The sequence below is a fragment of the Micrasema longulum genome, unplaced genomic scaffold (assembly GCF_059751315.1).
Source record: "Micrasema longulum isolate JH-2025_06_02 unplaced genomic scaffold, ASM5975131v1 h1tg001462l, whole genome shotgun sequence".
Classification (NCBI taxonomy): Eukaryota; Metazoa; Arthropoda; class Insecta; order Trichoptera; family Brachycentridae; genus Micrasema; species Micrasema longulum.
Window position 1 is genome coordinate 80,970 of NW_028278648.1, and position 24,885 is coordinate 105,854.

At 34.3% G+C, this 24,885-nt stretch overlaps 3 protein-coding genes across 6 annotated transcripts; 1 reads left to right on the top strand and 2 right to left on the bottom strand.

The window, feature by feature from the left end:
- Positions 1-2,588: 2,588 nt before the first annotated feature.
- On the top strand, positions 2,589-7,841 carry LOC148275303 (uncharacterized). Of its 2 annotated transcripts, XM_088235871.1 has the most exons (3): positions 2,589-2,689; positions 4,682-5,713; positions 6,382-7,841. In XM_088235871.1, exons 2-3 carry the CDS (start codon positions 4,723-4,725, stop codon positions 7,140-7,142), a joined length of 1,752 nt encoding a protein of 583 aa, XP_088091997.1. In that variant the 5' UTR covers positions 2,589-2,689; positions 4,682-4,722; the 3' UTR covers positions 7,143-7,841. The 2 variants fall into 2 exon arrangements, with proteins under 2 accessions (XP_088091997.1, XP_088091998.1); XM_088235872.1 differs by lacking the exon at positions 2,589-2,689 and having other exon boundaries at positions 4,393-5,713.
- On the bottom strand, positions 3,684-16,060 carry LOC148275304 (uncharacterized). 3 transcript variants are annotated; one of them, XM_088235875.1, is made up of 4 exons: positions 15,960-16,060; positions 12,123-12,929; positions 11,434-11,739; positions 3,684-3,825 (listed from the first exon to the last, which is right to left on the bottom strand). In XM_088235875.1, the coding sequence occupies exons 2-4, from the start codon at positions 12,886-12,888 to the stop codon at positions 3,791-3,793; spliced, it is 1,107 nt and encodes a 368-aa protein (XP_088092001.1). In that variant the 5' UTR covers positions 12,889-12,929; positions 15,960-16,060; the 3' UTR covers positions 3,684-3,790. The 3 variants fall into 3 exon arrangements, with proteins under 3 accessions (XP_088092001.1, XP_088091999.1, XP_088092000.1); XM_088235874.1 differs by lacking the exon at positions 3,684-3,825 and adding an exon at positions 10,867-11,047; XM_088235873.1 differs by lacking the exon at positions 3,684-3,825 and having other exon boundaries at positions 9,441-11,739.
- Positions 16,061-17,750: 1,690 nt separating this feature from the next.
- Positions 17,751-24,494, bottom strand: LOC148275305 (uncharacterized). The gene is made up of 3 exons (XM_088235879.1): positions 24,400-24,494; positions 20,370-20,669; positions 17,751-19,050 (listed from the first exon to the last, which is right to left on the bottom strand). Exons 2-3 carry the CDS (start codon positions 20,626-20,628, stop codon positions 18,323-18,325), a joined length of 987 nt encoding a protein of 328 aa, XP_088092005.1. The 5' UTR covers positions 20,629-20,669; positions 24,400-24,494; the 3' UTR covers positions 17,751-18,322.
- Between the last annotated feature and the right edge of the window lie 391 nt (positions 24,495-24,885).

Below are 24,885 nucleotides of genomic sequence, written 5' to 3' on the forward strand. Positions count from 1 at the left end.
AAAATCCAGTCTTTTGTCGACAAACGTTTGGACAAACTCAAATATTGTATTCACCATTCTGCCCATATTTGATATTTGTATTCCTTTAATCTATAAATATGTTGATGTTTGTGATGAATGGTGAATGTTACACACTGTGTAACATTGTGTAACATTCACCATTCTGCCCACATTTAAACATCTATATACCTCAATTCTTTCATCTGTTGATGTTTGTGAAGTTAAAGAGCTGAAACCTTTATTTATGCGGGTGAGTTTCATCTAATTAATTTTATTTATTATCTGTGGACCACAGCATTTTGATCGAAAAACTTCAGTATATTGGTGTAACTGGAATACGTTTAGAATTTTTTAAAGACTATCTTTCAAACAGATCATCTTTGGTAGAAGTTGGAGGTAAGTTTAGCAATTCTGGTAAAATCACCTGCGGGGTACCTCAAGGGTCTATACTCGGTCCGTTGCTGTTTCTTATATACATCAACGATGTGACAAAATGGGGCATCAAAGGAGGAATACAGCTTTATGCAGATGATACGACTATTTTATATCACACTAAAAACAAACAAGATTTACAGAAGATGGTTGAAAGTGACGTTTTACATCTGGCGGAATGGCTGCGTTTAAATAAATTGAGCTTGAATGCAAAAAAGACTCACTACCTTCTATTTGGAAACAAGAGTAATGAATCTATTGATGTCTTTATTGGTGTTGATCGTCTGGAGAAAAAAAATAGCACTAAGTACTTGGGACTGTTAGTGGACTCGCAGCTTACTTGGAATGAACATGTTGAGCGCGTGAAAGGAAAGATTGTCCCTGTAGCTGGAATACTGTACAGATTTCAGAGAATGCTTCCAGTTTCGCTGCTTCGAGCAATCTATTTTTCTATGGTCCATTCGCATTTATCATACCTATGCTGTGTTTGGGGTTTTGCAACTAAGAGCAAAATTTCTGAGGTGCAGATTATTCAGAATAGAGCGATCAGAAATGTGTTTCACCTACCGTATGATACTCATGTAAGGGACATTTATTTTGAAACAAAAATCATGCCTTTTAGCATGCTTTCCTATTTCGAGATAACTGACACTATCATTAATACTACTCTCGACTCAATGCACAGTAACATAAAGCCAGCTTTCATTGGAGACATCCATCGGTACAGTACTCGATCAAAAAACAATATATATATTGGATCTGTGAAGTCTACGAAGTTTGGTACTAGATCTTTACAATACATAGGTTTCAAGGAATTTAATAAATTGCCACAAAAATTTAAAGTACCTATTTCAAAATATAGAAACAGGACGTGCGAATTGAAGAATTATTTTTTCCAGAAGTACTTTGAATAAATAATGTTAGTTTATAGAGAATGCGCATCTTGAACATATACCTTTTAATATTTCACCGTTTTTGCTTGTATATGTAATTTTTAATACTATTTAAATGTTATTTGTGTTTTTTTCTTTTTATATACTTTTTTTGGCTTGTATACATAATTTCAATTTTTTCAACGTTTTTGATAAAAAAAATTAACCTGTATTGGGTGTGCGCATATTTTGTTAATTAAAAAAAATGATTTTATTTTGTACTAGTTCAGTATGTATATATACATCCATGTAATTTTTAAACTTTTTCAATTTTCTTTCCCAGATTGCATAATGTAAACATTATTTTGAATTTATTTCCATGCCTAGTATTCTGTTTATTCTGTTATTTTCAAGTATTTTTCATACCCTTTTTAATTTGTAGTATATCATAATTTTAATTTTTCTGCTTTTGTTAAATAATATTATAGTTTAAAATTTAAAAACGTCTCTAAAAAAAATATTATCTGTGTGTCCCGAAATGAGTTTTTTTTAAAAAAACTCCTTGGGAATATTGTATATAATTATGTATAATATGTTTTCAATATAATAAATAAATAAATAAATTAAATAAATATCACCCACAAACTAGGCAACGCCTGAACATGTATATTTTTTTCAAGTTCTATACTTCTTCATGGACCAGGTGGATTTATCGACAACTCCCCAGGGAGTAGAATTCAGTCCTTGTCGTTCCACAATGGAAAATGTATTTTATTCACTCTCTTAAATCGTACAACACATGTCATGTATGCGCTAGGCCGGGGTGCTTAACCTTGAACTGCTGGCGATCTACTTCAATATTGTTAGACTACGATCGATCGACACTAAGAGGCTGCTGAAGTATGTGTGATGCTGGATTGTCGTATAGATAGGGTGAAGGGTGGCATAGATATTAGTTTTCCGCAAAGCATGCACGCATATTTTTTCTCTCGATCGACTCAAAAAGCAATCTTCACATTAGTTTGAAAATGCCCTAACAAGGCGAAACAATTGTCAAAAAAATTTCATTCAAGTATGCAGAGACAATACTTAAGGTGAGGAAAGTACATTCTAATTTCAAATGTAGAGAATAATCCGAAGGTGAAGACAATAGAATGTACTTTCCTCACCTTAAGGTTTGTCTCTGCATATGGGTATCAAATCAGTGTTTAATTTCTTTTATTATATGTTTGAATATAGAGTTACAAAATAAACACCAAATCAATCTAAGTATATTGTCTATGTGCCTCGTAAAATGGCCGCGTTTGTCATACGCGGAAGGGCTTGCGTGCACAGGGACATTTGAATAACAATGATACATTGCGCCCACTCACGTTATGATTTATGTAAGTACCTGAATTATCCAGTGTTTGCAGTATTTCAATATTATTGACATTGTTTTAGGGCATATTTCATATGCAAGCGCCGCTCTGGAAGAAAATTAACAGTAGCTAGCTTTGGTCGCGGACAATCAGTTGTTTTTGCATTGATCGACCGTATTCTTCTTTCTTGATCTTTTTGCTTCATAGAGTAAGAATATAAAGTGTTCGCGATTTTTGACCTATATGTTATGATGTTGTTGTCTATCCATATATGATTCGGGACCGGGACTCTTAATTTTGCTCCCCTGCGACAAACTTTATTTGCCAAGGTTGGTTTTAGCGTGTAGTGAACTCTTTTGTTGGAACGAAATGGTTAGTTTGACTTAGCGTGGTTTTGTTGTAAGTTAAAAGATTCACTTACATTGTTCTGAGATTTAATAGATAATATAATAAATACAAGATGATACTAATGATTATTAAATTAAATGCAACACAGATTGAATTAACCGTGACGCGAATTTATATTATGTGGGCATTTGAAAGTCTTAGAGAGAGAGAGCAAAAGATAACTGAACCGAAGCTGACACGGGACACGGAGATTCTGTTGAGTTTCTAGCAGTTCCAGTGTGCCTTATGCGGTAAAAATGCAGCGTGAGTGCTTGCCCATGAGCGCATTGTTTACCCTGTTACCGGGACTCACCCTCCTTTCGATATTAAGTATTTCCATCCTTTAAACATACCTCTCGGATACACAATTTAAAAAAATCAATTCTCGGCTAAATCAAACATTTGTTTCGCAATACCATATTATATTTGAAGCAATATGAAGGTACTTCTAAGTGCAAGGTCAACACAATCAAACCATCTAATGGGCCATCTTTTCGAATGATAAAGGGGCCGCATTAGGTAAAAATGTAAAAATGAAGTGGGTCGCAAGTAAAATACTATTTATTAATAAAATACACAAACACTCATTTATTAAAATGCGAAAATTCTGTTACATTTGGTTAATCAGATCTTCAGGTCAAAAACCTCTGTTGAGTTGAAATTTCTTATATAAAAATAATGTATGATGTATTACAAAACTTGTTTTTAAATATTCTACATTACAATGACAAATAATAATTAGTAACCTACCGAAACACGATTCTTAGCCGAAACTGAAACATAGAAAATAATTTAAAAGTCACTTCAAAACTCACTAAATTAGGCGTTTTTATTGGTTAACCTTACGAGTTTATTAAAATAAGTCAAATACACACTTAAATAAAAAGCTTAAATTGAATGAGTAACAATATTTTGAGTTTGTCCAAATTTTTGTAGACAAGGAGTGGATTCAACTCCCTGGGGAGCTGTTTATATTAACATTTTACAACAGAGATGAAGAACATTAAAGAGAAGGTAATAAAGAAGTCCAGGCATCTACAGGGCCCATGACCTGTCAATGGCTGGTTTAAGTGGCCACTTTACACACTAAGTAACATTCACCATTATGCCTATATTTATACATCTATATTCCTTCAATTCTTTCATCTGTTGATGTTTGTAAATGTTGATGTTTGCAAAATAAAGGTTTCAGCTCTTTAACTTCACAAACATCAACAGATGAAAGAATTGAAGGAATATAGATGTCCAAATATAGGCAGAATGGTGAATGTTACACAGTGTGTAAAGTGGCCACTTAAACCAGCCATTGACAGGTCATGGGCCCTGTAGATGCCTGGACTTCTTTATTACCTTCTCTTGAATGTTCTTCATCTCTGTTGTAAAATATTGAATGAGTAAATTTGTTTAAATATAAATATAAAACTGAACCAAATTAAATGTCACAGGTCATGCGGCTGAGTTATGAGGCAAATCCGAATCTTAGACCGGCCACTAATAATAAATTAAAAATATACTTGAGTATGTCTTAAATTATAAAAAATATTAATATAATGATACAAAAATAGAAACGTCGTATAAATAAGTTAAATGTAGTATTATATATTCTGTATGTATCATTTATACCTACAGGTGTTTGATCTTCAGATATAGCGAGCTGTTTGTTTTCAACCATGGAACAAATCACTTATGTGAGTGTGAAGGCTGAACCGGGGACTGGCGATGTAGGAGGAGATATTCTACATACTGGGGAATGGGCGCCATGTCCCTACAGAACTGAGGAGCCAGGTGTTGCTACCGTGAAGGCTGAACCGGTGACTGGCGATGAAGAAATAAATATTCTCCTTAGTAAAGAACGGGCGACTTTTCCTTACAGAAGCAAGGAGCTACATTTTGCTATCGTGAAGCCTGAACCGAGGACTTGTGATGTTGAGCTGGGGTCTGACCATGAAGAAAGAGATATTCTCCGTACTACAGAAAGAGCATCTTGTCCTTATAGAAGCAAGGAGCTACATGTTGCTACCGCGAAGCCTGAACCAGGGAGTAGTGATGTAGGAGAAGATATTACCTGTACTGGAGAAAAGGCAGCATCTCCATATAGAAGTGAGGAGTCCCGTCTCGCTATTTTGAAGGCTGAGCTGGGGACTGACTATGAAGAAAGAGATATTCTCCGTACTACAGAAGGAGCATCTTGTCCTTATAGAAGCAAGGAGCTACATGTTGCTACCGCGAAGCCTGAACCGGGGAGTAGTGATGTAGGAGAAGATATTATCAGTACTGGAGAAAAGGCAGCATGTCCTTACAGAAGTGAGGAGTCACGTCTCGCTATTGTGAAGGCTGAGCTGGGGACTGGCCATGAAGAAAGATATATTCTTTGTACTGCGGGAGGTGCGCAATGTCCCATTAGAATTGAAAAACCAGGTGTTGCTACTGGGAAAGCTGATCCGGGGATTTGTGATGTTGGAGATATTCTCTGTATTGAGGAAAAGGTGACATGTCCTTACAGAGGCGAGGAGCCAAGTGTTGTTACCGTAAAGGCTGAACCGAGGACCAGCACTGAACAACAGATTATAGAATGTGATACACGGATTGAAATTGATATTGACTATCCCGATATAAAACAAAAATGTTTGGAATCCTCTCGCAACACTCAAAACGACCCTAGTGAGTAAAACTGTATTTTACTTTACCATTCAGGGAGTGATATTTGTTTTAGAAAATGTAGTATAAAATATATACTTATATATATATATATATATATATATATATATATATATATATATATATATAGCCACTTAAACCAGCCAATGACAGATCATAAGGACTGTAGATGCCTAGACTTCTATATTACCTCGTATATAATGTTCTTATTTCTGTTGTAATATGAAAGTATTTGTAAATGATAAAATAAGTTATAGGAATTAATCTAATTAGCCTCGTGGTGTAATGGTCAGCGCGTTTGCCTACTATGCAAGAGGTCTCGGGTTCGATTCGAAAATTGATACGAAATATTTATTTAAAGGGGTGTTTTTACACTAAAAATATTTCATAAAGACTGGTACCTGAAGCGTGAGAATGATCATCGTATCCTTATGTAACAAAATTATCAATATACACTGTGATCGGTGTGCCAATGCAGTGCCCTATGCACCATTATGTGCGGAAAGGGAGTGATGACGATTGATTGTTCCATTTGTTCAATAAAAATTCTTTCAGCGTAGATTAGCTCAATCAATACATTAAGATCCCCCTAACCCTAGCCAGAATCTTTTACAAGTAGGCTGATGTCCTGTGCTTCCAGCCATTTTAATATTAATTCTTTTTCTTTTCAGACACTGAATTGAAAACATTGAATATGGATAGTATTAATCTACCTTCTCATAGTGCAGAACCATTACCAGACTGTAAACACCCAACACGAAAGAATAAATCTTATCTTGAACGTGTATTGACAGATGCTGGCAAGAAACCGTTTGCATGTTCGGAATGTAGTTATACAACTCCAATAATCAATCGTTTAAAAGAGCACATGTTGATACACACTGGCGATAAACCGTTCTCATGTTTAGAATGCAACTATACAGCATTACGAAAAAGAGATTTAAAAAGTCACGTGCTCAAACATTCTGGTGAGAAACCGTTCGCCTGCTTAGAATGTAATTATACAACTTCTAGAAAAAGTCATTTAAAAATGCATGCGTTCGTACATAGTGGCGAGAAACCGTTTAAATGTGCAGAATGTAATTATACAACTTCTCAGAAAATTGCTCTTAAAAATCACATGTTTAAACATGCTGGCAAAAAACCATTCGCTTGCTCGGAATGTAATTATACAACATCGTGGAAAGCTGATCTCAAAATCCACACCTGGACACACACCGGTCAGAAACCATTTGCATGTCCAAAATGTAACTATGCAGCATCGCAAAAAAGTTTGCTCAAATGTCATATGTTTATACATACTTCCGATAAACCGTTCGCATGCTCAGTATGCAATTATACAACTCCCAAAAAGAGCCATTTAAAAAGGCACATGTTCACACATACTGGAAAGAAACCATTAAAGTGTGCATCTACAGAGAAAGGGAATTGAAAACATAATGTATTGATTAATAATAAAGGGATATCTCAGCAAAATGTTCGTACGAAGTTTTCTCATAGTACGAAATTTGTTATATTTAAAACCCGTTCGACTTTTGCTCAGACACCTCTCTTTTATCACACCGAGAGTGTTCAATATTGTGAAAGAGCGTATTAAGCTCTCAAGGACATAAACTATTCTCAAGCCAGGTGTTTGGGGCTGGACGATTTTTTAAATGTTTGATATTAATTTCACAAGTCAAATGATGTTTAATTTATTGCAACAGAGAGGGAAAACATTTTTGAGAAGGGGACATGGAAGTCCAGGCATTTACAGGGCTTATGACCTGTCATTGGCTGGCCACTTTACACACTGTGTAACATTCACCATTCCCTAGGGAGTTATGCATATTTAAATTTATTGCAGCAGAGAGTGAAAACATTTTTGAGAAGAAGACATAGAAGTCCAGGCATTTCTAGGGCTTATGACAGGTCATTGGCCGGTTTAAGTGCCTAAAATATTCTTAATAATGGTACTTTAAAAAAATCTTACGAACTTTGGCCTTGACGATGATATCCGATGTAAGTGGCGGGGTGTTCAGGAAGAGGTGGAGCGTTGAGAGGCGGCGCGGCAGCTTCAGTAGACTGGCGAATTGGTGGATTTCAAATAATACAGCTATGGATTTATGTTTAATAAACTTGTTTGCCTTTCTTTCTTTTCTCCTTCTCAGTCCTTTCCCACCGAAGAGAAGTAATGTTGCCCTTTTTTAAACCTTTGATATTGAAATTGTCAAACGTAGTACATACAACGCTTTCACTGCGACTTGATTGACCTAGCCGGACCGAAGGGGGGATTCAAATCTTATAGACCGATTTAGTCAATTTGACTTTATGTACATAAGCATTCAGCTAACCAACAAAAATGAATAAAATACACGAATGAGTAAAATTTATGTAAACATATTACAGCAGAGATGAAGAACATTTAAGAAAAGGTAATATAGAAGTCCAGGCATCTACAGGGCTTATGACCTGTCAATGTCACTTAAACCAGCCATTGACAGGTCATAAGCCCTGTAGATGCCTTGACTTATATATTACCTTATCTTAAATGTTCTTCATCTCTGTTGTAATATGTTAATATAAACAGCTCCCCCGGGGAGTCAAATCCAGTCCTTGTCTACAAAAATTTGGACAAACTCAAAATATTGTTAAAATATATGTACGCGAAAACGTGAATAAATTATTGCACGGTCATAAACATTTCCAACGTTTTATTTTCCTCATGCCATATACAAGTAGGCGCTGGGGTCGTTTGGTCCCCCCGTTCGGATCATGTGTAGTTTTTGGATGCTTAGTGACTACATCAATTAATTTTTTTATTTTTCAGTTAACTTTTTGTACATAGTTTTATTTGTACATTGGCGGGCTTATTGCCAAATGGCAATTTCTTCCAACCAACCAAAAAAATAAAAGTTTTATTTTTATAATTCAAGTTACAGAACATATTCAATAGAAAATTAAGATTAAAAAGCTAAAGATATATAAAAATGGAAATAAACGTATTCGTTTAAATTACCATAAATCAAAACGATTACTCATAGAAAAAAAAGAGGAAAGAAGAAAGGAGGAGAGAGTAAGGAAGAGAAAGGAGATGTTTCTTTAGACGTTATATAAACAGAGATAATAAAGTAACATCTTTGATGGAGGATGGGAGATGATTCCTCAGATTTCAATTTAACCTTAACTAAGTAAGCATAAGGTTAAATTGATGTAGTTAAAATAAGTGGTACTACATTAGGGTTGCCATACTTATTTTAGAATAGGGATATGTTGTAACAAAAAATGCAATTATTTTATAACGGTTTTTCAGAAATATAATAGATTTTTTTTTCTTGTACCTGTAGCCATATTTTTTTTATGATTTCAAATCAACATATTACTGCAATATTTATTCTTCAGTCCTGGCAACAGATGACGTTTTTTATTGGTCCTTTTAACTAGACCAACATCAATATTACTTTTTCCACTATGGTTATCTGAGCGGGAATGGAAATTAAATACTCCCACTTATGGATAGTTTAGCACACATTTTCTGAGACACAAGTCCCAATTCCACGGGATTAAAAGTACCGTGTTGAGTTGGGACGAGCAATTAGTTGGCATAGACACATGAGTATATCTTTATAAACGTTGTATAGGATTAGAAACACAACAATAATATTGATTTTGTTGATATTTCTTAATAAACTCCATAGCCGATGATTATGATAAAATTATAAATGAACTTATTAATGAAATTCCTTGGTAAAGTTTTACTTTTTATTATTTTGACCATTATATTGACTCCTATGGATTGAAAAATGACTAATCTAGTTTTGAAACACATTAAACTCGCTTAACCATACTTTTGGCAGCGAAAACAATATTAAATTACTACATTTTGAAAACAAAGGGAAAAATTTAGATAAATTAGAACCATTAGAAATTAATAGATTTAAACTTAATGCAGTAATAATTAACCAGCAATTGGAATTATCCAACTCTCCTTTACTTTAAACACTAATTTAATAAATAACTCACTCCGTTTGATTTCAACAATGTTTGAGTATGTGCAAATGCTTGCAGATTGGCTGGATTTCCTCCCTAGGGAGTTATTCATATTTAAATTTACATCAACAGAGAGGGAAAACATTTTTGAGAAGGGAATATGGACGTCTAGGCATTTACAGGGCTTATGACCTGTCATTGGCTGGTTTAAGTGGCCACTTTACACACTGTGTAACATTCACCATTCTGCCCATGTTCGAATATCCACATTTCCTCAACTCTTCCATCTGTTGACTTTTGTGAAGTAAAAGAGCTGAAACCTTTATCACGTGGGTGTATAATCACATTCTGAGCATGCAAACGGTTCCTCGCAGGCATGATTCGATATGTGATTTTTAACATGGGTTCTTGTTTGATGTATATTTACATTCTAATCATGCAAATGGTTTCTCACCATTGTGTTTAAATGTGAGATTTATAACAGCAATTTTCTAAGATATGTTAAATCACATTCTTTGCATGCGAATGATGTCACGCCAGCACTGTTAAATTCGTGAACCTTTATTTTATTTTTTAGTGATATTGTATCGTTACATTCTGAGCAAGCGAATAGCTCCTTGCAAGTATGTTTAAACACGTGATTTTTAATAGCACTTCTGTGTTGTAATTGTTGTTAAATTACATTCTGTACATTAAAACGGTTTCTCACCAGTATGTATAAACAAGTGGATTTTTACATGATATTTATTGCAAGTTGCATAATTAAATTGTGAGCACACTTCCAGCTTGCAGGTACCGATTTCATAATGAAGTGCAGCTTCTTAGTTGTAAAAATGTACATTTTGTCGATAATTTAATTGCTTTACGTACGAAGATATGTCTTTCTTTTAAAACGAATTTTTTTAGAGGTCCTAAAAATACGTTCATAGCATGCAAACAGTTTGTCCCAGTATGTATCCACGTGTGTTTTTTAAGATAAGCTCTCTATAATGCTGCATAATTACATTCCGAGCATGTGAATGGTTTCAATCCAGTATGTGTGAAGATGCGAGTTGTAATTCCACTTTGCCGTGACATTGTATAATTACATTCTGAGCACGCGAACAGTTTTTCGTATTAACATGTAGCTTTTTTAAAGTCACATTTCAGTGAAATTGTAAAGTTACATTTAGCATGTTTAAATTATTTCTCATCAGTATGTAACAACATGTGCCTTTTGAAAACACTTTTCCTAGGAGTTTTATAATTACATACTGAGCATGCGAATGGTTTATCATCAGAATGTATCAACATGTGACTTATAAGACCGCTTTTCCGTGATGCCATATAGCTACACTTTGAGCATGCGAAGGGTTTTTCCCCAGTATGCTGAAACATGTGCCGATTTAAATCACATTTTCGTAAAAATATGTAATTACATACTGAGCATGCGAACGATTTTTCGCCGGTATGTTTAAACATATGACTCGTAAGACCGCTTTTCCGTGATGTCGTATAATTGCATTTTGAGCATGCGAATGGCTTCTCACCAGTATGGGTAAACGCGTGATGTTTTATTTTAGTTTTCGATGAAGCTGTATAATTACATTCAGAACATGCAAACGGTTTCTCGCCAGTGTGTATCAACATATGCCTGTTGAAATGATATTTCTTTGATGTTGTATAATTACATTCTGAGCATGAAAACGGTCTCTCGCCAGTATGTTTATACATGTGACTAATAAGAGAACTTTTCAGTGATGCTGTATACTTACATTTGCTGCATGCGAAAGGTTTCTCGTCAGTATGTGTCAACACGTGATTTTTTATATGAGTTTTTCTCGATGCTGTATAACTACATTCAGAACATGCAAACGGTTTCTCGCCAGTATGTTTCATCATATGATTTTTAATGTGACTTTTCGTTGATGCTGTATAATTACATTCCGAGCATGCGATTGTTTTCTTGTCAGTATTACAATGTTTCTTCTTTCGTGTTTTGTATTCAAATTTTGGTTGTGGTTCTGCACTCTGAGACGGTAGATTTATACTCTTTACAGTTGATGATGCCGACTTTGTGTCTGAAAAAAAGTCATAATATTGAGCTATTACAAGCTGAAATCAACTATCGGTCAACTGCTTATTAATTAATTTGAGCTTGTTTCATTATTTTAAAATAAAACAGCGTAGTGTTGGCCAGCACCGAGGTAAGCACTGTTGGCAATAAAAATAAGTTTGTAGTACTCGCCTCTATCAGATACTCACTACAATAGGAATTAACATAATACAACAGAGATGAAGAACATTTTAGAGAAGTTAATGTAGAAATAAAGACATCTACAGGGCTTATATGTCATTTGGAAAAAATCGAAATATTGACAATGGGAATTGCCCAACCATTCACAACACTATCCCTAATTCCCTGAATGGTTAAGCTTAATACAGAATTGCTTAAAAGAGTCACCTTTAGTGTTGAGAGAGGATTCCAAACATTCTTGTTTTATATCAGGATAATCAATGTCAATTACAGTAAAGGCGAGTATTTCACTATCTATTATATACTGTTGTTTAGTACTGGTCCCTGGTTCAGCCTTCACGGTAGCAATTTCTGGCTCCTTACTTCTGTGGAAAAATGGTGCGGCTTCTTCAGTATGGAGAATATCTCCTACATCGCCAGTCCCCGGTTCAGCCTTCACGGAAGAAACATCTAGTTCCTCACTTCTATAGGGGCACAGCATCCCTTCCTCAGCATGGAGAATATCTCCTTTTACATCGCCAGTTTCCAGTTCAGCCTTCACGGTAGCAATACCTGGCTCCTCATTTTTGTAGGGACATGAAGGCCTCTCTCTAGTTTGGAGAATATCTCCTCCCACATTGCCAGTCCCCGGTTCAGCCTTCACGGCAACAACACCTGGTTCCTCACTTCTGTAGGGACGCAGCGTCCCTTCCTCAGCATGGATAATATCTCCTTGTACATCGCCAGTCCCCGGTTCAGTCTTCACGGTAGCAACACCTGTATCCTTACTTCTGTGGAGAGATGGCGCCCTTTCCCCAGTATAGAGAATATTTATTTCCACGCCACCAGTCCCCGGTTCAGCCTTCACGGTAACAACACCTAGCTCCTCACTTTTGTAGGAACACGAAGCTCTTTCCCTAGTATGGAGAATATCTCCTTCTACACCGCTAGCCCCCGGTTCAGCCTTGACACTCACTGCAGTGATCTGTTCCATAGTAGAAAACAACACTTCGCTATATCTGAAGATCAAAATACCTGAAAAAATAAACGATATACATATATAGAATATTGAATACTAAAGAATAAAACCTTGGGTCTGGTTAAATTTTTTTTGAACACGGCCGACATAATTCAACAATACAGCCCAGCGGGGTAACAAAGGATATAATATTTATTGTGATGATTGATAATATTTTCTACAACAGCATTAACAATTCACAAATCAAAAGCAATAATATTATCATTTGTCATAAATATGTAGGATTTAGTAGTTGAGGTGTGGTGATCCCGTCCCAGTTGGAGGTGGACAGAGGAGACGTGGTTGTGGTTCGAATGCTGATTTATTTCATGTTTATAAATATACGACACTTTGCTGAGGAGCGCGTGAGTAATGGAGATGAGGAGTTGACGAGACTGCACTTGGAACTACATGCTGGAGCTGAGTGAACTGCACTGATCTTGTTGGGCTGACTGAACGAGCTGACTGGGGTTGAATGCAGGGTTGAAGCTCCTACCCGTATTTGACGGGCTTGTGGTGTAATGGTCAGCGCGTTTGCCACCATGCAAGGGGTATCGGGTTCGATTCTCGATATGGTTGACACGAAATATTTATTAAATAAGGTGTTTTCACACCAGAATATTTCATAGGATTAAGAAAGGGTCACTGAGATGTTTTGGTCATGTAGAACGAATGGATAACTATAAATGATATAACATATCAGTATGCATCAGGACAGCAAAATATACGGACGCGATCAGCGGAAAGGATTAATTACCTTGGCCCTACCACTCACTCAAAGCTAGCTTAAAGAAACTTTACCTTTCTGGCTCCGAAATTTTTTAATCAACTTCCGGCAGCCATAAAAAACACCACAACTGCCAATGTATTTTTTTTAATGTTTACAATTGGTTTTTGCACATCGATAGGGACGAGGTTGTAATTTTTTTTAAAGTTCTAGACAAGCAATTAGCAAATAATGTCATTTTTAAATCTGAAATCTGAGTCAAGTATAATTGATAAGATTAAGAAAGGGTCTCTGAGAAGGTTCGGTCACGTAGAACGAATGGACGACGAAAGAATGGTAAAACAAGTATATATGGCGAAAATGAACGGTAACGTAAGACGAAGACGACCAAGGAAGACGTGGCATAATCAGATAAACTAAAATCTTAAGTCTGGTCAAGTCAAAAGTAGTCAGAACCGAAGGGCGTGTATGTCAAGATGTATGAATGTGGAAGAAGCTAGGAATGTATGCCAGGATAGACGTGTGTGGCGGTCCTTTCTCTCTGCCTACCCCAACGGGGAAATGGCGTGATGGTAGTAGTAGTGGTAATAAATATTATTAAATATTTGTACATAACCACTTACCGACTTTTCCATGTCTACCGGTTTCGAGAAAGCAAATAATATGAAAATATTTCACATTAGGAAAGCTTTCAAAAACAATGTTTCTTTGATCAATAATCAAACAAACTTCCAATACAGTCCTTTATACGATGTTCCACTGTAATGGTCACCCTATTAAACCTACTAAGCTTACCCTCTCCCTCCATCCCCTCTAGTTTTTTCATGAATTCTCAAACAACAGAATATTTTCATAATTTAATCAGTGCATGTTTGTCCTAATCAGTGCATTGCTTATTAAAATGCGTGTCGTGTTGGTTTTATATTTTTGTGCAACAACTATGGTGAAGGTGTATATTGGGTTTTGCATGTTGGTTTAATTGGTGTCCTGACGAAGAGACGGGTACGTCTCGAAACCGGTAGACATAGAAAGTCGGTAAGTGGTTTTATACAAATATTTAAAAGCATTTATTAAAACGTTTGACCATAAAGTTAATGCTTTAAATATTAATAATATTTTATTATTTTACTATGTATTTTTTATTGTTAATTATTATGGTTTGACACGGGCATATCCTAAAAAGCCTAAATATGTTCATTAATATTTAAACTAGTGTAATTTTGAATGAATGAATGAATAAATAAATAAAAGTATTAACATATTACAACAGAGATGAATAACATTTAAGAGAAGGTAATATAGAAGTCTAAGCATCTACAGGGTTTATGACCTGTCAATGGCTGGTTTAAGTGGCCACTTTACACACTGTGTAACATTCACCATTCTGTGTAAAGTGGCCACTTAAACCAGCCATTAACAGGTCATAAGCCTTGTAGATGCCTAGACTTCTGTATTGCCTTCTCTTAAATGTTCTTCATCTCTGTTGTAATATGTTAATATAAACAGCTCCCCAGGGAGTTGAATCCAGTCTTTGTCTACAAAAATTTGGACAAACTCAAAATATTGTTGCTAAATAAAAATATATTTATGGCAAGAATGAACGGTATAGTAGGACGAGAACGGCCGAGAAAGACATGGCATGATCAGATAAACCAAAATCTGAAGTCTGCTCATGTCGAAAGCAGACATAACCGAAGGGCGTGTATTACAAATGTGGAAGAAGCTAGAAATATATTTTAGGACAGACGTGCGGCGGTGCATATTTTTTGCTTACATGCAGAAATGGCGTGATGGCATTAGTGGTAATGAAAAATTATCTACTTTTATTATCTACCTGTATTCTTAACACTGTTCTATCTTTTGTTGCTTTATATTGTATTTTTTAAATTTAATGTTGTTTATATACTTATATTTTGTAAAACTTTCATGTATGTAAAAGCCTTATGGGCGTGAAAAAATAATAAAATAAAAATAAAATTATCTATTGTGGAAAATACATATTGACTTTTTTAACAACCGAAGCTTCCATAATTGTATTAATATTGTTGATTGTTTCCCAAAAAATTAAAGATGATCCCGGAAACCAATCATATATAAGTAGGTCACTATCGATGATTCTTTATATAGTAACATTCAGAAGTCATAATTCAAGGAAGAAAAAGAAGACGGTCGATTTATAAAAGACAATTGATTGTCTACGGTCAAAGCTGGCTGCTGTTATTTTTCGTCCCGAGCGGCGCGTGCTTATAAACGAAATGTCCCATAAAACACTGTCAATAACATTTTAGAACCGTAAAAAGTATAAAAGTCAGATACTTACATGAATTAATGCGAGTGGGCGCAATGTATCGTCGTTATTTAAGTGTACCTGTGCACGCAGGCCTTTCACGTATTACCGAGGCGGCCATTTCGACGAGGAACATAGACAATATAGAAGTTCATATCCAAAATAGTTTTAACAGTACTTACTTGTCTGATGAAGGAATACATTGACCACAATACGAGCTAACGTCCTCATGTTCAAAATATTTCTAAACAGAGTTATTTTTGATTGAAAATGAACGGGTAATCACGGAGGCTATTAACTACAAGAGTTTCCAAGGGCAAACTTGTATAAAAAAGAGTTAATTGTTATTGATAACCATTGTCACTGCTTTGGTACACCAATCACAGCGTATCTTGATCATTTTTGTTAGATAAAGGTAAGACGATCAGTTTTACGCTTCAGGTACTAGTCCAGGAACTATGACATATTTGAATGTGAAAACCTTGTTTTTTTATTTATTTTTTTAAAAGAAATATTGGCATTCTTGTAATTAATCCAAATATTTCAATTTTGCTGGCCATTTTCAACGAGTTGTAAATAACTCACTATTAGAAAATGGGAATCAAATTGGGGTAGAGTGAGGTTCGAGCCTTGGACTTCTGATCCGTGAGTCCTCAACACTAACCACGGGACCACAACCTGACTTAAATAAATATTTTACATCAACCATGTCTGGAATCGAATTCGAGACCTCTTGCATGGTAGGCAAAGGCGCTGACCATTCCACCACAAGGCCGACTTTGGTATTGGTAAAGTACAACAAAACATAACGGTCAAATTTCATTTGCTCCCTTATTTTAATTTGTTTAATTTTTTCTCTCTTTCTACTTGGTATTTTGATATGTTTTTTAAATATGCTATTTGCTATACAAATACTATTTTTTTACTATGTTTTCATAACATTTATTACTTTGTTTTTGCTTCCTTTTTTCACTAAGCTTTTACTACATTTTTTACCATATTCTTACTTTGTTTTTCACTTTGTCCAGTATCTTTATAACTGTTTCTATATATTGATTCATGTTTTCACATATTTTTTTGACTGTCTTAGAGCGGGGTAAAATAACCGTAATTAGAAAGTCAAAGCAACTTTTTTATATTTTTTTAAAATAAAAACTTTTATTAGCATAAATAAACAATCAACAATACATTTAGTACAAACATGTAGGAAATAGGTACCTAGTTGAGAGTTGGAGTTCCTACCCCAGTTAGAAATTGACAGAGAAGACACGAGGTAGCTGTTTAGTGCGTATTTATTACATGGCGAATAAGATACAGCACTTGATTGTGTAGCGCGGGCGTAGCGGCGATGATGGGTTGAAGAGACTGCACTTGAACTACATGCAGGAACCGTGTTACTAATTGAATTGGACTGACTGACTGAACTTGTTGGGCTGACTAACTGCCGTTGCCACGCCCTGTAGTCTCTTTATAGATAACCAGCGTTGCCAATGCTAATTTTCCAAATTACCCAAATAGAGAGAAAACAAAGTCCCGATTCCGCACATAATTATTTCAAGAAAGAAAAAACAGTTTTAATAAAATATGTATATAATAACATTAAATAAAAACTGGCTAGAATCGTGAGTGTAGCGAGGGTATACCAACGGTAACTTTGCCATTTATGCACATATAATATTACAGATTTTTTTTATTCAAACAAAATAGACTTAAGGTCTAATCATCCTTGACATTTTGAGGAGACGTTTGTGGGCCGGGCCCTTAAGAAGATTTTAAACAAATTTTGTTTGATAGATCTTCCTTTTTTTTACAATTTATACTTCGTTTTTCTGGATTGTTATTCTATTGCATCACACGTCATTATAATTTTATTTAATTAATTTTACCATCTATTTTTTATTTTTAATTATTATGGCTTGATACGGGCACAGCCTAAAAAGCCTTGATAAGTTCATTCATATGTGAACGAGCGTAATTTTGAATGAATAAATAAATACATAAAAACCTACGAAAATAAATAATAGCGTAATTAAAAACCGTCTCTAAATCTTGCAAAAACAGATTTCAATTTTACTACTTGAGTTGGTGAAGCATAATTAGAAATCTCACAATTATTTTTTCAAATATTTTCGCAAATATCTCAGTAACTTCTTCAACGGAGATTTCTAAGCTTGTTTCTAATACCCTGATATTTATTATACATATACGAACGTCGCTGAACATAACTGTATCTTGAGAGACGGTGGCAAGCACTGAGTTGACCAGAGACAAAACGATCGTCGGCATGCGCGGAAAAAAGATTCAGCGCATTTGCTATCGCGTATTCATTGACGCGACGAGGGTTAGGTGTCTTGATTTATGGTCACAACTTATTAGAGCACTTTTCTGTGATGTTTTCACTTTGAACATGCGAACATTTTCTCCCCAGAATGCCTAAACATGTGACGATTTAAATTATACTTTCGTGCAAATGTATAATTACATTCTGAGCATGCGAACGGTTTCTCAGGGGTATGTTTAAGCATGTGACTTATTAGAGCCCATTTCTGTGATGCTGTGTAGTTACAATTTGAACATGCGAACGGTTTCTTCCCAACATGTTTAAACATGTGCCGATTTAAGTTATGCTTTCTTAAAAATGTATGATTACATTCTGAGCATGCGAACGGTTTCTCGCCGGTATGTTTAAACATGTGACATGTTAGAGCACTTTTCCGTGATGCTGTATAATTGCATTTTGAGCATGCGAACGGCTTCTTGCCAGTATGTATCGACATGTGATTTGTGATACACGTTTTCGTTGATGTTACGAAATCACATTCCGAGCATGCGAACGGTTTCTCGCCAGTATGTTTAAGCATGTGCCGATTTAAATCCCACTTTCGCGAAAATGCATAATTACATACCGAGCATGCGAACGGTTTTTCACCAGTGTGTTTGAACATATGTTTATTCAAATGATTCTTTATGGGAGTTATGTAACTACATTCCAAGCACGAGAAAGTTTTCTTGTCAGCATTACAATGTTTCTTCCTTCGTTTTTTGTATTTATACTTTGGTTGTGGTTCTGCACTTTGAGACGGTAGATTAATACTCTCCACAGATAATGTTGTCGACTTAGTGTCTGAAAAGAAAATGTCATTTATTTATTAACGGACATTGTCCATGTATACAATTTATAAGGTTTAAATATTACAATAAAAGAATAGTTTAAAACATTTTTAAAAAAAAAGAAAGAAGCATTGATATTAACTTGGTGTTTCCTGTATTGGACATCAGCCCACAGATTCAGACTAAGGCTAGAAGGAACCTTTATATATTGATAAGTCCACTACATGCTTGAATCGTTATTATTAGATGATTGCCAATAAATTAGTAGATATGACTTTTTATTAATATTCAAAGCATTAACTTTGTTGGTCAAACATTTTACTAAATGTTATTAAATATTTGTACATAACCCCCTTACAGACTCTTCTATGTCTACCGGTTTCGAGCCGTACCCGTCTCTTCGTCAGGACACTAATTAAACCTCACCCCCCCCTCATTTCCCTTTATCTTTTTTCAAATATTTCTCACACAACATGGAATATTTTCAAAATCTAGTCAGTGCATGTTTGTCCTTAGCAGTGCATGTGTGCTTATTAAAATGCATGTCATGTTGGTTTTTATTTTTGTGTAACAACTATGGCGAAGGTGTATAGTGGGTTTTGCATGTTGGTTTAATTGGTGTCCTTTTATTTTTATAATTATGTAAATCATGATTTACAACCTCCTGCTGGCAATTGAATAAAACATAGAAATTAGTTAAGTCTTCCGCCAGTCTGACGATGTCGGTCACCACATAACCCGGTCACTGGTAAAAATTATAAATAAAAGTAGAATATACTATAATATATTTGTTGAGTTAATTCCCTTTATCTTATCAAAACATAATTGTTTTAAGCTTTGTTAATAACTCAAAAACAAATATTTACCTCTGAACAGTTACACAATTCTTTTTATGTTTATCCGAGAGGTTTTTACACGTTTTCGTGACACAAGTAGGCATTTTTGCTTTGATTTTAAACGTCACGCCTAGCTGGCGGTCGAAGAACGACTAATTAAACGCTGGGCATGAGTTAAGTGGCATCATTTTTGAGTATTCAGGGCATGCTATGTATTTATATGCCAATGGGGTTCATAACGTTAATCAGACAAAAATTAAAAATGTTGGCCAGCAGATAGGTAAGTATTGTTGGCAATATATAGATGGGGCGGGCACGGGTGGTACTCGGTAATCGGCACTGTGGCTATATAAAGTTTGTAGTACTCACCCCTATCGGCCACTGACTACAATAGGGACTACCAACCATACACAATACTATAAACACATGTATTTATTTATATTATTTAAAAACATATCACTCCCAGAATTATTAGGCGGAATACAGAAGTGCTTACAAGAGTTATCTTCAGTGTTGCGAGAAGATTTCAAACATTCCTGTTTTATATCGGAATACTCAATGTCAATTTCGGTAAAAATAAGTGTATCACTCTCTGTACTATCGGTACTGGTCTCCGGTTCAGCCTTCACGGTAGCAACACCTGGCTCCTCAGTTTTGTAGAGATATGAAGCCTCTTCCCCAGTATGGAGAATATCTCCTCCCACATTGCCAGTCTCCGGTTCAGCCTTCACACTCACTGGCACAATATGTTCCATAGTAGAATACAAACACCTCGCTATATCCGAAGATCTAACACCTTAAAATATAAACGATACATACATAATATATTAATGCCTTGGGTATGGTTAGTTAATCTTTGAACAAGGTTAAGATAATTTAACAATGTATCGGGGTAAACAAAGGATATACTATTTCTTGTGCTAATTAATAATATGCTTTATAACAGCATTAACAATAATTCACTAACTAAACGACTTTTTTTTCATTAATAGGATTCCCATTGGAAAATCCGCAGTATATTGCAGATTAATGCAGAGTCTAGTTAGATAGTATAAGTGGTAATTAAGATATGGAACTTTGAATGTACCAGCATTTGAGAAAAAAAAAAAAAAAATCTCACTAAAAAAAATTAACATGTGCCAAGAGGTAAATTGTATAATTGTATAAAAGCAAAATGAATGTGCCTCATACCGAGGATTGTTCGAATCACCCACATGTATGTACCGCGATTTTGCGTACCTAGTTTTAGAAAATTTTCGATCGGATCAGTTTGATTTTTTTTTTATTTTTGCAAGGTTTTTTCAGGTTTTTTTTGTAACTGAGTTTGTTTAATTTGTAATTTCACACATAAAATTATCAGGTTCGTAAAATTAATGGAAGCTACAAAAGTTTTGACCTAAAATGCAGAATTTAAGTTCGAGTGAGTCAGACTTGAACTTTCAACTTAAAATTAAAAATCTACAAAAGCAATTCCTTAGTTTCTAAGTTACTTTATAAAATGCGCTAGACTATAAGGTATTGTAATCTAACAAAAACTGTAGTACTTAACAATATTTTGAGTTTGTCCAAATTTTTGTAGACAAGGACTGGATTCAACTCCCTGGGGAGCTGTTCTTATTAACATATTACAACAGAGATGAAGAACATTTAAGAGACGGTAATATAGAAGTCTAGGCATCTACAGGGCTTATGACTTGTCAATGGCTGGTTTAAGTGGCCACTTTACACACTGTGTAACATTCACCATTCTGCCCATATTTGAACATCTATATTCCTTCAATGTTGTTGATAAATTACCTGGTCCATGAAGAAGTAAAGAAATTGAAAAAATAATATTTTCAGGCGTTGCCTAGTATGTAGGTGAAATAATTTAATTAGGTGAATCTCACCCGCATAAATAAAGGTTTCAGCTCTTTAACTTCACAAACATCAACAGATGAAAGAATTTAAGGAATTTAGATGTTCAAATATGGGCAGAATGGTGAATGTTACACAGTGTGTAAAGTGGCCACTTAAACCAGCCATTGACAGGTCATAAGCCCTGTAGATGCCTAGACTTCTATATTACCTTCTCTTAAATGTTCTTCATCTCTGTTGTAATATGTTACTATCGTACTTACTTGGCTATTATTTGCTGAAATCAGTCTTTAAAGACACTAAGGGCGAAAATTCCTGTCATTCTCATCTAGTGTTTACTGCTACTCGTGTCGCCATTTTAACAGTTATTTTTTTTATAAAATAAGAAATCAAACCCTGATTTGAGTCAACTAAATGCTTTATTTTATTTAAAAAAATATAAAAACAACCTTGTGACACTTGTTTTGCCTTGTTAGGGCATTTTCAAACTAAAGTGAAGATTAGATGGATTGAATGTCCTTATATAGTACATTGATCATAAGTGTTTAATAGGTAATGAGGAGTTTAGATATTTATTTTTGAGTTACGGAAAAACTTATAACACCGTAAGTATTTATTGACATACACGTAGGAGTATGTATTGTGAGATAATTAATGAAGCTTTATAGTTTTATATCTTTAGATAAAAGTTGTGGAAAATGTATCAATAATATTATAATAGGTTAGCGTTCTTTATAATTTCAATACATGATTGTTATTTTTTGTTAGTTTACACACTTTGTATCATAATTACAAAATTGTATCATAATACAAAACACATTTTTAAAACATTTGAATTTCCGATGCTCTCTTATATTTCCAAATCATGACTTATCTGCACGTTTTCACAAACTGATTAACCTTGAAAAAAGGAGAACATTAATAGACCTCACATTCCTCTATAAAATTATTAACAGTCTAGCTGATTCGTCCCAGCTCCTAAATAAAATTCAAATTAACTGTCCATCACGTGCCCTACGAAATCACCCAACCTTTAGAATACGTAGTGTCAATACGAACTATTGCCAGAATTCGTTTTTACTCAGAGCGTGTTCCACTTTTAACAGCTTTTTTAACCATACAGATATCTATCATACAGGATTACAATTATTTAAAATTAGTGTATTGAAAACATTTGAATAAAACTCCCGTTGGTCCCTTTTTCTCTTATGTCACTCAAATTACATACATTAATATTATTTTTATAAATCAAATTTCTCTTTTGAAATTTGTATTACTACTAAAATCGCTTTAATGAAATTTTATCGACTTCTCTTGGTTTAAAATCTTCTCCTTATATTGCTTTTTCAAATTTTAAAGATTACTTGCTATACTTGTTATTCCTTCTTTATTTTTTCTTTTTTCTCTGCTGCATTGGCATGTTTTTATACTTTTAAACTACTTTTAATTACTTATATTATATATGTAAATAATATCAATATATTGCTGCTCTTACTATGTGTCATTAATTTTGAAGATGTTTTTTAAATTGACCTAAATTTACTGTCTTATATTTCACTTAAAGATTCATCTCATCGTTTCTTTGAATCCCTCAAAATAAATATGTGTATATTTATGTTTTTCCTTTTTTTTAAAAATGTTATTACTATTTTATTTTATTTTTACATCTGAGCATGTTTTTCATTCTATATTTCAATTCTTAATTACACTTACAAATTTTCTTCATATTTAATATTATTTCCATTTGTAAATACTCACTACAAACTACAAACTTTAAAATATCTTTTTTTCACTTAAATTTTAATTTTTAAACAACTTTCATTTATGTTTTTCTTTTTCCTTCTCTTTTTTATACTTTCATAATTAACCTTACTTATAATTGCTTTTTAATATGGAAACTTCACTGGTCCATTAGAATTAAGTCTAATTGTGTAAAATATTAAACTTTGTAACTGTACTGTATGTTTCCTGAATAAAAGAAAATAAAAAAATAATAATAATTATCCTTAGGAATTTTCCATCTCATCTTTATTTTTTTTATGGCTGATTTCAGCCTATTCAGTACTACTTTTTTATATTATTACAAAAGCTTAGAGTTTAGCGCAGTTTTAAAAGTTACTCAGAATTGCCTTTTTAAATTTTTAATTTTAAGTTGAAAGTTCAAGTCTGACTCGCTCAAACTTAAATTCTGCATTTTAGGTCAAAACATTTGTAGCTTCCATTAATGTTACGAAGCTGATTTTTTTGTGCGCGAAAGTACAACTCTTAAAGAGTGAGTTGCAATAAAAAATCTTGAATAAACCTTCCAAAAATTAAAAAAAAAAAAACTTTTCAGATCGAAACTTTTAAAAACCCCATTAAAAAAATCATAACTCGCAAAATCACGGAACATCCATTGAGGTGATTCTGATACTCCTCAACATGAGGCATCTACATTTTACCCATAGATGGACGTCACTTCTCTGGCCACCTGTGTAGATTATATTCTAACATTATTAAATAAAACAAGAGAAAAAAGACGATCGATATATAAAAGACAAGCGATTGTCTACGGTCAAAGCTAGCTAATGTCGATGTTCATGCCGAGCGATACTTACATATGAAATGTGTCATAAATCATTGTTCATAATATAAAAACACCACAAAAACTAGACAATTCAGGTACTTACGTTAGTCGTAACGCTGGTGGGCGCAATGTATCGTCGTTTTACAAGTGTACCCGTGCACTCACGCCCTCCTACGTATAAAGCAAGCGGCCATTTTGAGGAGGCACATAAACAATATTGGTTATAGACAAAGGAGCATACACAGTACTTACCAGACGAAAAAAGAGTTATAAATTTGAGCTACCTTCTACCTGTTCAAATTTTTTAATCTAAAATAAATGAGTAGTCAATGTCAGTCTTGGTTCACTCGGCATTGTATTGCGCGTTTTGCGGGATAAATTTTATCGCATTTCACACATGCCACGACCTGTAGATGTCTTGTAGATTCCTAAAACTCTATACTACCTTCTCTTACATTTAAGAGAACATTGTTCTTCATCTCTGTTGTAATATGTTAATGTAAACAGCTCCCCAGGGGTATGAATCCAGTCCTTGTCTACAAAAATTTGGACAAACTCAAAATGTTATTGCTAATTTTAAAGAAATAAA

Excerpts from the sequence above, each read along its gene's own strand:
- LOC148275303 (XM_088235871.1), top strand. The coding sequence starts at position 4,723 with ATGGAACAAATCACTTATGTGAGTGTGAAGGCTGAACCGGGGACTGGC. Across the intron at positions 5,714-6,381 it reads CAACACTCAAAACGACCCTA|ACACTGAATTGAAAACATTG; the intron begins GTGAGTAAAACT and ends TTTTCTTTTCAG.
- LOC148275304 (XM_088235873.1), bottom strand. The coding sequence starts at position 12,888 with ATGGAACAGATCACTGCAGTGAGTGTCAAGGCTGAACCGGGGGCTAGC. Across the intron at positions 11,740-12,122 it reads ATCCTCTCTCAACACTAAAG|ACACAAAGTCGGCATCATCA; the intron begins GTGACTCTTTTA and ends ACTTTTTTTCAG.
- LOC148275305 (XM_088235879.1), bottom strand. The coding sequence starts at position 20,628 with ATGGAACATATTGTGCCAGTGAGTGTGAAGGCTGAACCGGAGACTGGC. Across the intron at positions 19,051-20,369 it reads CAACACTGAAGATAACTCTT|ACACTAAGTCGACAACATTA; the intron begins GTAAGCACTTCT and ends TTTTCTTTTCAG.